Source organism: Symphalangus syndactylus, chromosome 12 (assembly GCF_028878055.3).
Source record: "Symphalangus syndactylus isolate Jambi chromosome 12, NHGRI_mSymSyn1-v2.1_pri, whole genome shotgun sequence".
In the NCBI taxonomy this organism is placed as follows: Eukaryota; Metazoa; Chordata; class Mammalia; order Primates; family Hylobatidae; genus Symphalangus; species Symphalangus syndactylus.
Genome location: NC_072441.2, coordinates 66,489,032 through 66,502,919, shown reverse-complemented (window position 1 = coordinate 66,502,919; position 13,888 = coordinate 66,489,032). Strand labels below are relative to the sequence as shown.

Here is a 13,888-nt window from a genome sequence, read left to right as displayed (position 1 = left end):
CTTTAGTTCTGAGTTGCTTTATTAACTGGCTAAGGATTTTTTTTTTTTTTTTTTTTTTTTTTTTTTTACCATATTCTGGCTTTCTCAGTGTTGTATGCCAATCTCCTAAGATAATGTTTAGAATTTAGTGGGTACTCAATAAATTTGTTGAACAACTTAATGGATTTTTAAATGTTTATTTCTAATTTTAAAAACAGTATAATAATTTTAGAAAGCAAACTTTATCCCATCACACTTACACAATTGATTCTTTTTTGCATCTTTTAGTCTTTAGCTATGTACATACTTTTACATGGTTTTAGTTATTATAAACTTGAAATTTTGTATTTTTATAAATCAAAGATTTCCCGGGCCGGGCGCGGTGGCTCACGCTTGTAATCCCAGCACTTTGGGAGGCCGAGGCGGGCGGATCACGAGGTCAGGAGATCGAGACCACGGTGAAACCCTGTCTCTACTACAAATACAAAAAAATTAGCCGGGCGTGGTGGCGAGCGCCTGTAGTCCCAGCTACTCAGAGAGGCTGATGCAGGAGAATGGCGTGAACCCGGGAGGCGGAGCTTGCAGTGAGCCGAGATTGCGCCACTGCACTCCAGCCTGGGCGACAGAGCGAGACTCCGTCTCAAAAAAAAAAAAAAAAACAAAAAAAAAAAAAACAAAGACTTCCCATATTTTATGTTTTAAAATAGCCAAAGTAAACATCACATTATTTAGAGCAGCAAGAAATTCTCTCTTAATTCTAGATGGAGATAATTTGAGAAATGTACTATTCCCAACAAATATTGCTGAAGAATGAGGGTTTATTTTAATTTATGTGTACTAGGATTGAGTTTCTTAATTTGAAATACTGTCTTTAAGTTGTCTATAACCAAGATATCTCAATGATCTTTCTTTTCTTTTTGCAGTACTTAGTAAAGAGCATGCAGTATCTTTAATGTTCAGAATAAACAGTGTTCAGAATCATGATATCCTGAAGGAAGTTTGAATAATGTTGCAAAACAGAAAGGATTGCTAATATCTTAAATAGAGGAAGTCCTAACAACACATTTCCCAGTTTTCTTCAGGATCAAGACTAATTTTGTTAACATTTGTTGAACTTCTGCCTTCAACAAAGATGATATACTGATTCTGGGATGTTCTCACACTGAATTAGGCACTTGGGTAGACTTGTACCCATTGAGAGGTTATGCAAACTGAGATGTGGAAACTTTTTCTAGAAGAGCCTGCCTTTCAGGGCCAAAATGCCACAGGCACAGCATAACTTCCTGAAACAAATTTCCTAAGACATTGGTTGCAGAGTAGAAATGTGTTCTTTAGAAACAGTTCTTCAGGCTTTCTGCCCTAAAAGTTACAATGTTGTTAGCAAGGTGGTTGATTTTACTTTCTTTTTGTTCTATCACAGTTTACCAGCATTACATATGCAGGATATTGTGCTAACTGTCTGGTCAGGTGCTCCTTGAGGGGGCCACTTGCTCTAAATCCTATATAGACCAACACTCTTAGTCTTTATATCCAGAACCCAAGTGAAGCTTCAAAGGCTACTGGGAGGGTTGAAGAGGTGCTGAAATCAACACTTCCCTTAATGGAGGTCAGCACTTCCCCAGTCCTGGGAGAGACACAGACTGTCAGAAGCATCTGACTTTGCTTCCTTCAAAAGGGAGTTTGAGGTATATATAGCAGACTTAAAAGTTATGAATAAAAACACCTTCTGTGATGAACAGAAGTTTCTCATTGGTCACACTGACAAGAAACCTTTCGATGAACAGTCTGGGTAGAAGACATGTCACTCTAAACAGTGTCTGTTTTCTTTCCTGGGCCTAACCGAACTTTGCAGAGTCCATTTGGGACATAAGGAAACAGAAGGTGTCAACTTGGCCCTTGTGCTCACTCGGAAAATGGGGAGAGACAGAACTCATGCAGGAGACCTGTAATTCTGCTCTTTCTCTGGGAGGCAAGAAGAAAGGTGAGTTTTGCATACGGGTGATGGAATGGAATAATCTCAGTTAAACAGACCACACTTTATGTTCTGGTTAGCCTCTTGTTTGTTAAAACTTTGAATTGTAACTAGGTTCCTTTGCTGAGAAGGAAGGCGCTAGGGCCCTGGAGTGAGATGATGGCTGTGTTATGTGACCACAGAAGGTGGTTACGTACTAATTTCCTCTAGGGCTTGTGATGAAGTCAGTAAACCACAGCCTTCAGCATGCTCTGCTCAGGCGGCAGCAGTGGGTTTTTGGAGGTGTCTCGGCCATGACACACATTTGACATGCCCTCCCTCAACCTACTTATAGACTATTTTTCTTGCTCTGCAGCATGGACCAAAGAGAAATTCTGCAGAAGTTCCTGGATGAGGCCCAAAGCAAGAAAATTAACAAAGAGGAGTTTGCCAATGAATTTCTGGTGAGTCCTGTGTGTGACCCTCTCGGGGTAGTTACATACACTATTTAACTGACTATGGGGGTCCAATTTTCCGAGACCAAATTGCTCTTGGGATAAAGTAAATATTGGACCTTGGAGGGGAAGACAGAAAAAAAGGCAACCTAAAGTTTGACTTCTCTGAGTGGTTTGCATGTATTTTAGGTATTCTCTCAAAATTACTGGTTTTAATATTGTTTGCTAGTTCTTTGGAGTTTGGTTAGGAATCCTACAGAAGACATATACAACTCCAGATGTAAAAACACTAATATTAATTGAACATCCAGATTTCCCCAGGTATCTAAGTTGTGGTTTATGCTTTATATTACTAATTTTAATTAATATTAAGAAGAGACCAATGTTAACTTTTCATGCAATATTACATTTTTAGCTTCCCCCCCGGGATTCTATTTGGTTGACAAAGGTTTTTGAAGAGCACCAAAACTACCCACTGCCACAGTTTTTTTTTGTTGTTGTTGTTTGTTTTTTTTAAGATTCGGAATCTTATTCTGTCACCCAGGCTGGAGTGCGGCAGTGCAACCATAGCTCACTGTAGCCTTGAACTCCTGGCCTCAAGTGATTCTCCTGCCTCAGCCTCCTGAGTAGCTGGGGCCACAGGTGTGTATCGCCATGCCTGGCTAATTAAAAACAAAAATTTTTTTTCTTTTTTGTAGAGATGAGCCTTGCTTTGTTGCCCAGGCTGGTCTCGAACTCCTGGCTTCAAGCAACCCTCCCATCTTGCCTCCCAAAGTGCTGGGATTACAGGCATGAACCACTATGTCTGGCCATCATTTTTCTTTTCTTTTTCATATGAAAAATATATTATAACGTGTTTTTTCAATAACAGGGCATCCTTAACTTCTTTTGCTGGGAGAAGTGGAATGGCTAGGATGGAGAGTAGAGACAAGCGTAGGTCAAGGAGAGAAACATGAGTACAGGGTAGCTTCAGGTTGGGTGGATTAGATTACCCAGAAGAACAACCAATCTCCTTTGAGAGAATTGTGATTATTGATGCAATAGCAGCTGGGTAGGCCTCATTCACCCTACAAGCTGAGATATCAGATAACACAGGGTGTCTAATAGTACCTATCATGTATTTTAGAGTACTTACAGCTGGTGTTTCAGAGAAACAAAGAATTTTAAACCTTAGCTCTTCAGTTGTGAAGAAATGGGGGGAAAGGGGGAAACTAAAGTACAAACCTGAAATTAAATCATGATTTTTTTTCACCAAATTATCAAGTATTTGACATGTTCTTAAATCCTCTGTTTTCTAACTTATAAAATGGGGATAATAATTCATGTCCTACCTATCCTCACAGGATTGTTGTGATGATTAAATATCAATAACAATCATTAAATGTGGTCATTCATTGAGTACTATTTATTGAGCACTTAGTATGTACCAAGTTCAGTTCTAAGCACTAAAAATACAGCAGTGAACAAAAAGAACCAAAACCTTTGCCTCCTGGAGCTAACACTCTGGTACCGGATAGTAGATGTGAAAACACTCTGAAAGTCTTGAGTAATTAGATATTATTGAGTGATTAGATATTATGATAGGAACTCCGATGTCAGCTCAACATGAATAATCTTGTGGTACTATGAAAAATGTGCTCTCACTGCCACTGGCTGATCAGTCTGAGCCCCTCTGGTAAAGTACCTGAAAGGAGGTAAGTAGGAAGTTCTAGCACATGTGTTTACATGTCCCTGCCCCTGGACTGTAATTCCTAAGCCAAAGTAACCCAAGGCATAGGTGTAAAAAGTGGGCTGAGGGGCAGTTCCGGCCTCTGTTTTATTTTGGTTGTATTTTTAAAAATAATGTAGACTGGCCAGGGGCAGTGGCTCACGCCTGTAAACCCAGCACTTTGGGAGGCCGAGGCGGGTGGATCACCTGAGGTCAGGAGTTTGAGACCAGCCTGGCCAACATAATGAAACCCCATTTCTACTAAAAATACAAAAATTAGCTGGGCGTGGTGGCGGACACCTGTAATCTTAGCTACTCAAGAGGTTGAGGCAGGAGAATCGCTTAAACTCGGGAGGCAGAGGTTGCAGTGAACCGAGATAGAGCTGTTGCACTCCAGCCTGGACAACAAGAGCGAAACCCTGTCTCAAAAAAAAAAAAAAAAATGTAGACTATATCCCTAATATTTTACCTTTTCTCAGCTAAAGTCATTATAATTTCTCACCAAAATACAGCAGCTACCTCCTAACTGGCTTCTCTGCCTCTAGCCTTGCCCCACCTTCAATCAATTTTCAGTTCAACACCAAGGGATCTTTTAATCATACAAATCTGGTCTTTTTTTGGGGGGCGATGAAGTTTTGCTCTTGTCACCCAGGCTGGAATGCAATGACACGAACTCGGCTCACTGCAGCCTCCACCTCCCTGGTTCAAGCGATTTTCCTGCTTCAGCCTCCCAAGTAGCTGGGATTACAGGCATGAGCCACCACGCCTGGCTAATTTTGTATTTTTAGTAGAGAAAAGGTTTCACCATGTTGGCCAAGCTGGTTTGTCCAACCAAGTAATCCACTCACCTCAGCCTCCCAAAGTACTAGGATTATAGGCATGAGCCACCACGCCCAGCCAAATCTGGTCATTTTTTCCCTGCTTAAAAACATGTTATAGTTTTTTTTTAGCTGCTTAATATTGTGCAATATGATACACATTTAGAAAAGTACATAAAACATTTAAGTATAATTATAAAGCAACCATTAGCAGTGCAACCACCATCCAAGTCAAGAAACTGTCAGACCCCCAAAGCCCCACGCCCCATCAGGCCCTCTACCCCCATCCCACCCTGTCCTGTCCTACCCTGGCCAAGGGAATAGTCACTATCCTGACTTTTATATTAACCACTTCCTTGCTTTTCTAGCTCCTGATTTTAAGGACCTTGTTTTTGGGTAGTGATTAAGTGTAACCTCACTGTTCACTGACTCATGTCCTCCAGTGGAAAAATAGAGTCTTCCTCTCAGCTTCATCTAAAGGTTTCAGATGAGACACCAGATAGAGAGCTTTGGGGGAGTAGAGGAGTAGTGAATGAGGCTAGACTGCTTGCTTGGACAAGGTAAATACTGCCACTAAATTGGAGTTCTTTCCGTCTGGTCATGTTCTGTGTCCCATCTTAAGCCCTTAATGTATTCTCCCAGGATTTTATGTTTCCGAGGTTTGAGGACTGATTCTGTGACACAAGGCCACTGTTCACTTAACTGGTGGTATCTTTAGGGGAATTATCAAAAGTCATCTCTATTTCCAGGTAGATTCCCTGTGCATCCTAACCCCTTTACCCTCTCCCCAGGTCCGTGGTTCAGATTTCAGTCTCCACTTCCTTCTTGGCCATACATCTTTGTACAGAGAACAATACAGATGGCCCTCTGTATCCCCAAGTTCTACATCCTTGGATTCAACCAACTATGGATCAAAAATATTTGAAAAAAATACCAAAAATAACACAACAACAAAAAATAAAAAATATAAAACATAACAGCAATTTATCTAGCATTTACATTGTATTAGGTATTATAAGTAATGTAGAGATGATTTAAAATATACAAGAGAACATGTATAGTATGTGTAAATACTATGCCATTTTATATGAGGGACTTGAGCATCCACAGATTTTGGTATCTTGAAGGGGGTGGTCCTGGAACCAGTCCCCCACAGATACTGTGAGAGGATTGTTTGGATGTGGCAGTCCTGTTAATGGCAGCTGAAGCCAATGCCATGCTGCTTGGTCTTTTGCCTGTGCCAGGACTAAATTCAGTAACTTTTCTGTAGTTGAAACTACCACTGACCACCCATCTAAGGTTTTTATACATTCATATAAACATTCATTGAGTGCTTATTGTGTGCAGAGTAATGCGCTAGATGCTAGGAATGTAGTGCAGTGCACCATGCTTTGGTGGAGCTTATTTTATAAGACAATAGATATGTCTTAGAGAGGCAGACATTAAACAACTAATTGCTATATTAAATACTTAATATAATTGTGATAGTCTGGGTGAGGTGGTCAAGGAAACATCAACATTCATTTTCTTATTTACTACTCCTTAAGAAAACCCTGTGAAATAGCTACAAATGTGATTTCTGACTTACAAATGAGGAAACTGAAGCTCTGAGAAGTTAAATAATTGGCCTAAGCTCACTCAGCTGTTCAGTCATAGAGATGAAATTTAACTCAGATCTGTCTTATTACAGAGCTGTGAAATTAATCCTTATCCAATAGTGTTCTACTTCATCCAATGACACTGAGTCTCTCAAAAGACCTAGTTTTAGGGTAAGTGCATTGTGCATAGTTAGTATAGTTTCTACACAGCAGAAACAGCAGGATGCAACTATACTGTTGAAATTTCTAAAGGTACTTTCAAATATTCCTTATTATTGTTATTCTTATAAAACAATATTATTGAAAGTTAAAAGAAAGTAAACTCACCATAATACCAACATTCTAACAAATCAAAACTTTTTTTATGGATCTTGGCCAGGTGAGGTGGCTCACGCCTGTAATCCCAGCACTTTGAGAGGCTAATGTGAGCAGATGGCTTGAGTCCAGGAGTTCAAGACAAGCCTGGGCAACATGATGAAACCCCATCTCTACTGAAAATAAAAAATTAGCCAGACGTGGTGGCACATGCCTGTAATCCCAGCTACCTGGGAGGCTGAAGTGGGAGGATCGCTTGACCCCAGGGGGTGGAGGTTGTAGTGAGCTGAGATTGCACCACTGCACGCCAGCCAGGGAGACAGAGTGGGACCCTGTCATACACACACATGAGAACCAACAATAGCTTTTTTGTGTGGATCTTCTAGTTCTTGTCCATTTATATAATTTTTTAATATTATTGTAATTATAGCATAGATATAATTTTGTATTCTCATATTTTCACTTACCATTATACCAAAATTATCAGGCTGATTAAAATGTATATAATTTTTAATAGTTGATGATGCAGCATCATCACATGGACATATATTCGTCTATGTGGGTTTGTTGTTGTTGTTGTTGTTGTTTTGAGATAGAGTCTCACTCTGTCACCAGGCTGGAGTGCAGTGGCATGATCTCGGCTCACTGCAACCTCCACCTCCTGGGTTCAAGCTATTCTCCTGCCTCAGCCTCCCGAGTAGCTGGGACTACAGGAGTGTGCCACCACACCCAGCTAATTTTTGTATTTTTAGTAGAGACGGGGTTTCATCATGTTGGCCAGGATGACCTCGATCCCTTGACCTTGTGATCTGCCTGCCTTGGTCTCCCAAAGTACTGGGATTACAGGTGTGTGCCACCGTGCCCAGCCTGTCCATCTGGTTTTATAATGAAAGAATAATAATCATGATAGAGAATGCTTCTATACCTCTTATAGACACTGTTCTAAACACTCATATATCAACTCATTTACTCCATTGAGGAAGGTACTGTTTTCATTTCCATTTTATAGGTGAGGAAACAAACAGAGAGGTCAATTAACTTGCCCAGGGTCACATAGCTAGTAAGTGGTGGAACTGAATTTCAATTTCAGGTAGTCTTGCTTTATAATCTGAAGTCATAAAAACTTTGGAGTCATATAAATCTTGGTTTGAATTTAAGTTATGCCCATGATTAGCTGTGTGACCTTGGATTAAGTCAGTAAGATGTGGGAATAGTATTCACTTTGAAGAATTGCTGTGAAATTAATAAGTATATAAACTTCCTGAGACATAGTAATACCCAAATAATTTATTTCTCCATTGTTAGACATTTGAGTTATTTCTAATTTTTCATGATTATTGATAACACTAATATGAATATATTTTTCCATGTGGTTTTTCCCTTCTTTTGGATTAATCCTTAGGCTAGATCCCCAAAAATGTTATTACTGGGTCAAAGACTATTAGCATCTAATTGGTTAAGTATTACCAAACGTATTTCCAAAGGAGTTTTTCTAATTTGCAATATGTGAATTTATCATATTCTCTACCACCTTGCTAGACTTAATAAATATAAAAGAGAATAAAAGATGAAAACATTTTGCCTACTTACTATGCACTAGGCAATCTGCTAAGTGCTTTGCCGTATATGATCTCATTTAATCATTACAACAACCCCAAGAGGAAAATATTATGTTCATTTTACCCATGAAATGGCAAAGCCTCGATTTGAAACTGGTCTGTTTTTTTTCAAAGCCTCTTAACCTCTGTACTTAAACTGTATCAGGTAAAAATCATGATTTTTTTTCTGATATAACTAGCATAAAATAGTACTTTATTATGTTAATTTCATTCGATTTCTGAGCCTGAAAATGTTCCATGATTATTTTAAACCTGCATTTCCTTATATACGTTTTCTGTTCATCTACTTTCCACAGTAACAACAGCTAATCCATAGAACCGTTTTCCAGACTCTGTGCTAAAAGTGCTTCACAAATAGAACTTCATTTACCTCCCAAAGAACCTTTTAAAACGGCTGTCAATGTCCTACATAATGTCTCTCCAGCTTCTTACAGCATGCTCATTTTCTTGTCCTTGCCATGCTTCCTCTGCCATAAGGCCTTGCACACATGTTTTTTTTTTTTTTTTTTTTTTTTTTTTATTATACTTTAGGGTTTTAGGGTACATGTGCACAATGTGCAGGTTTGTTACATATGTATCCATGTGCCATGTTGATTTCCTGCACCCATTAATTCGTCATTTAGCATTAGGTGTATCTCCTAATGCTGTCCCTCCCCCCTCCCCCCACCCCACAACAGTCCCCGGAGCGTGATGTTCCCCTTCCTGTGTCCATGAGTTCTCATTGTTCAATTCCCACCTATGAGTGAGAACATGCGGTGTTTGGTTTTTTGTCCTTGCGATAGTTTACTGAGAATGATGTTTTCCAGTTTCATCCATGTCCCTACAAAGGACACGAACTCATCATTTTTTATGGCTGCATAGTATTCCATGGTGTATATGTGCCACATTTTCTTAATCCAGTCTATCGTTGTTGGACATTTGGGTTGGTTCCAACTCTTTGCTATTGTGAATAGTGCCGCAATAAACATACGTGTGCATGTGTCTTTATAGCAGCATGATTTACAGTCCTTTGGGTATATACCCAGTAATGGGATGGCTGGGTCAAATGGTATTTCTAGTTCGAGATCCCTGAGGAATCGCCACACTGACTTCCACAATGGTTGAACTAGTTTACAGTCCCACCAACAGTGTAAAAGTGTTCCTGTTTCTCCACATCCTCTCCAGCACCTGTTGTTTCCTGATTTTTTAATGATGGCCATTCTAACTGGTGTGAGATGGTATCTCACTGTGGTTTTGATTTGCATTTCTCTGATGGCCAGTGATGATGAGCATTTCTTCATGTGTTCAACAACCCTTCATGCTAAAAACTCTCAATAAATTAGGTATTGATGGGACGTATCTCAAAATAATAAGAGCTATCTATGACAAACCCACAGCCAATATCATACTGAATGGGCAAAAACTGGAAGCATTCCCTCTGAAAACTGGCACAAGACAGGGATGCCCTCTCTCACCGCTCCTATTCAACATAGTGCTGGAAGTTCTGGCCAGAGCAATCAGGCAGGAGAAGGAAATAAAGGGTATTCAATTAGGAAAAGAGGAAGTCAAATTGTCCCTGTTTGCAGATGACATGATTGTATATCTAGAAAACCCCATTGTCTCAGCCCAAAATCTCCTTAAGCTGATTAGCAACTTCAGCAAAGTCTCAGGATACAAAATTAATGTACAAAAATCACAAGCATTCTTGTACACCAATAACAGACAAACAGAGAGCCAAATCATGAGTGAACTCCCATTCACAATTGCTTCAAAGAGAATAAAATACCTAGGAATCCAACTTACCAGGGATGTGAAGGACCTCTTCAAGGAGAACTACAAACCACTGCTCAATGAAATAAAAGAGGATACAAAAAAATGGAAGAACATTCCATGCTCATGGGTTGGAAGAATCAATATCGTGAAAATGGCCATACTGCCCAAGCTAATTTATAGATTCAATGCCATCCCCATCAAGCTACCAATGACTTTCTTCACAGAATTGGAAAAAACTACTTTAAAGTTCATATGGAACCAAAAAAGAGCCCGCATCGCCAAGTCAATCCTAAGCCAAAAGAACAAAGCTGGAGGCATCACGCTACCTGACTTTAAACTATACTACAAGGCTACAGTAACCAAAACAGCATGGTACTGGTACCACAACAGAGACATAGATCAATGGAACAGAACAGAGCCCTCAGAAATGATGCCGCATAGCTACAACTATCTGATCTTTGACAAACCTGACAAAAACAAGAAATGGGGAAAGGATTCCCTATTTAATAAATGGTGCTGGGAAAACTGGCTAGCCATATGTAGAAAGCTGCAACTGGATCCCTTCCTTACACCTTATACAAAAATTAATTCAAGATGGATTAAAGACTTATATGTTAGACCTAAAACCATTAAAATCCTACAAGAAAACCTAGGCAATACCATTCAGGACATAGGCGTGGGCAAGGACTTCATGTCTAAAACACCAAAAGCAATGGCAACAAAAGCCAAAATCGACAAATGGGATCTCATTAAACTAAAGAGCTTCTGCACAGCAAAAGAAACTATCATCAGAGTGAACAGGCAACCTACACAATGGGAGAAAATTTTTGCAACCTACTCATCTGACAAAGGGCTAATATCCAGAATCTACAATGAACTCAAACAAATTTACAAGAAAAAAACAAACAACCCCATCAAAAAGTGGGCAGAGGACATGAACAGACACTTCTCAAAAGAAGACATTTATGCAGCCAAAAAACACATGTTGTTACCTCTGCCTTGAACATTCCTCATACTCCTCTTTACCTAGATAACATTTAGTAATTTTTTTTTTTTTTTTTTTGAGATGAAGTCTTGCTCTGTCACCCAGGCTGGAGTGCAGTGGCGCGATCTCTGCTCACTGTAACCTCTGCCTCCTGGGTTCAAGCGATTCTCCTGCCTCAGCCTCCTGAGTAGCTGGGACCACAGGTGCATGTCGCCATGCCTGTCTAATTTTTTGTATTTTTAGTAGAGACAAGGTTTCACTGTGTTAACTAGGATGGTCTCTCGATCTCCTGACCTCGTGATCTGCCCACCTTGGCCTCCCAAAGTGATTATAGGCGTGAGCCATCATGCCTGGCCTTTTTTTTTTTTTTTTTTTTTTTTTTTTAGACAGGGCCTCACTTGGTCATCTAGGCTGGAGAGCAGTGGTGTGATCATGGCTCATTGCAGCCTCAACCTCTGGGGTTCCCATCTCAGCCTCCCAAAGTGTTGAGATTACAGGTGTGAGCCACCATGCCTGACTAATAATTCTTTAGATCTCAATTTGGTGGTCAATTCTTCAGAGAAAGCTTTCTTTTCTTTTTTTTCTTTTCTTTTTTTTTGAGACAGGGTCTTGCTCTGTCACCCAGGCTGGAGTGCCGTGGCTTGATCATAGCTCACTGCAGACTTGACTTCCTGGACTCAAGTGATCCTCCAACCTCAGCCTCCCAAAGTGCTGAGATTACAACCATGAGCCACCACACCTGGCCAGAGAAAGCTTTTTGGCTTTGAATAGATCAAATCTTCTATTGTAAGTTCTTATTAGCACCATATGTTATTTTTCGTAGCACTTACCACAGTTTCAGTTTTTTGTTTGTTTGTTTGAGATGGAGTTTTGCTCTTTTTTCCCAGACCAGAGTACAATGGTGCGATCTTGGCTCACCGCAAGTGATTCTCCTGTCTCAGCCTCCCAAGTAGCTGGGATTGCAGGCAAAGTTGCAGTGAGCCGAGATTGCACCACTGCACTCTAGCCTGGATGACAGAGTGAGACCCCATCTCAAAAAAAAAAAAAAGGCATTTATTAAATATAAAGGATTCATTGAATCCTAACAGAAAGAAGATACCTAGTTCTGAAGGCCAGGTTTAAGTGCTAATGGTTTAAAATATACTGGAAGTCAGACTGGTACTATTGCAACTTCTGGAGATTCGTTAGAAGACTAGAGACATATCAAAGATCTGGCTACATCTTGGTTCTATAAAGGAGACATAGATACATCCTGGTTCTGTGTATATTATAGTAATGATACTAACCAAACAGTTATCAACACGGTACATCCTACAGAGCAAGTGCACAGACATCTATGAATTGACACTACTCATTCCTGCGAATCAGCCTATCACTTGAACATATTTATCAGCATTTCTTGACCTTTGTGCACATTAAGGTGCAATTTCTAAAAATGCCATCACCAGAATAAATGTATCACATCACCTCTGAAGCTGATTTCTCTAATACCATCTCCAGCCTCTCACTAGGGACCATCTAGTCCTACATTTTCATTTACTCACAAGACACTTAAAACACATTTCTTGGCTGAGCGCAGTGTCTCACGCCTGTAATCCCCACATTTTGGTAGGATGAGGCAGGCGGATCACTTGAGGCCAAGAGTTCAAGACCAGCCTGGCCAATGTGGTAAAACCCTGTCTCTAATAAAAATACAAAAGTTAGCTGGGCATGGTGGCAGGTGCCTGTAATCCTAGCTACTCAGGAGGCTGAGGTGGGAGGATCACTTGAACCTGGGAGGCAGAGGTTGCGGTGAGCCAAGATTGCGCCACTGCACTCTCTGCTGGGCGACAAGGCAAGATTCTGTCTCAAAAACCAACCAACCAACCAACCAACAAACAAACATACACATTTCTTGCCATTTTCTCACACTTTATGTATCTAAAGTTGAACCTCTTGGTTTACTCACCCCAGTTTAGCTATTGCCTACCCACCTACCCACTTGCCCTGCTATTGCACTGGAAACTAACCTCTATACGTTTGTCAGTCTTGTTGAAGATGATTGCGTTGCACGCTCGTACAATTCAGTCTTGTCCTCCATTCCTACTGGTAGTTCTCCTGATTACTGGATTTAGAAGCCTGAGCTCCTAATGCCATTCCTTACCACTTGCACTTTTTCTGTCCTAATTGAGGCTTGGTATAATACTGACCTATATTTGCAAGGCACTGAGGAACTACCTTGCAGGATTCTGGAGACAGCCAAACTTTGTGTTCTCCCACCTAGCACAGGAGAGCCAAGTTTGATTTTCCTCTCCCTAACATGTCTCTAAAATGCTACATCTTCTATCCAGTAATGTAGTCCTTCAAGGCAAAGATACCGTGGTCTTGTGCTTTCTTTTACTTTCTGTTCTCTTTTGGGAGTGACTTTATTTTATTTACTAGTCTATGAGAATAACATGCAAATGACTCAATCCGAATTTCTAGAATCTAATACTCCTTGTTATACTGGCCAGGATCCCCGTTCTCCCCTCCTTTCTTGAAATGAAAGGGGTAGTATCATCTACAAACCCAATGAACTTACTATTAGCTTATCAAGCACACACAGAATCTGGTTTCTCACACATTCCACTCTATTTCAGGGCCCATGAGGGATGTTGAGCTCTCTCTTCACTTTATTCTCTTTTTTATTTTTATTTTATTTTTTCCACCCTTTAGATCTTATATCTTTT

General features: G+C 40.2%; 1 protein-coding gene across 35 annotated transcripts in view; it reads left to right on the top strand.

Moving 5' to 3' along the window:
* Positions 1–1,992: 1,992 nt before the first annotated feature.
* PTPN22 (protein tyrosine phosphatase non-receptor type 22) overlaps positions 1,993–13,888 on the top strand; it is a 58,679-nt gene continuing 46,783 nt past the window's right edge. For 9 of the 35 annotated variants that reach the window (XM_063625748.1, XM_063625749.1, XM_063625733.1 and 6 more), the window contains exon 1: positions 2,095–2,394. In XM_063625748.1, the coding sequence (XP_063481818.1) occupies positions 2,308–2,394 (87 nt within the window). In that variant the 5' untranslated portion in view covers positions 2,095–2,307. Of the gene's footprint in view, positions 2,395–13,888 lie in introns of all 35 variants that reach the window. The other 26 variants (XM_063625759.1, XM_063625760.1, XM_063625754.1 and 23 more) reach the window with 10 other exon arrangements.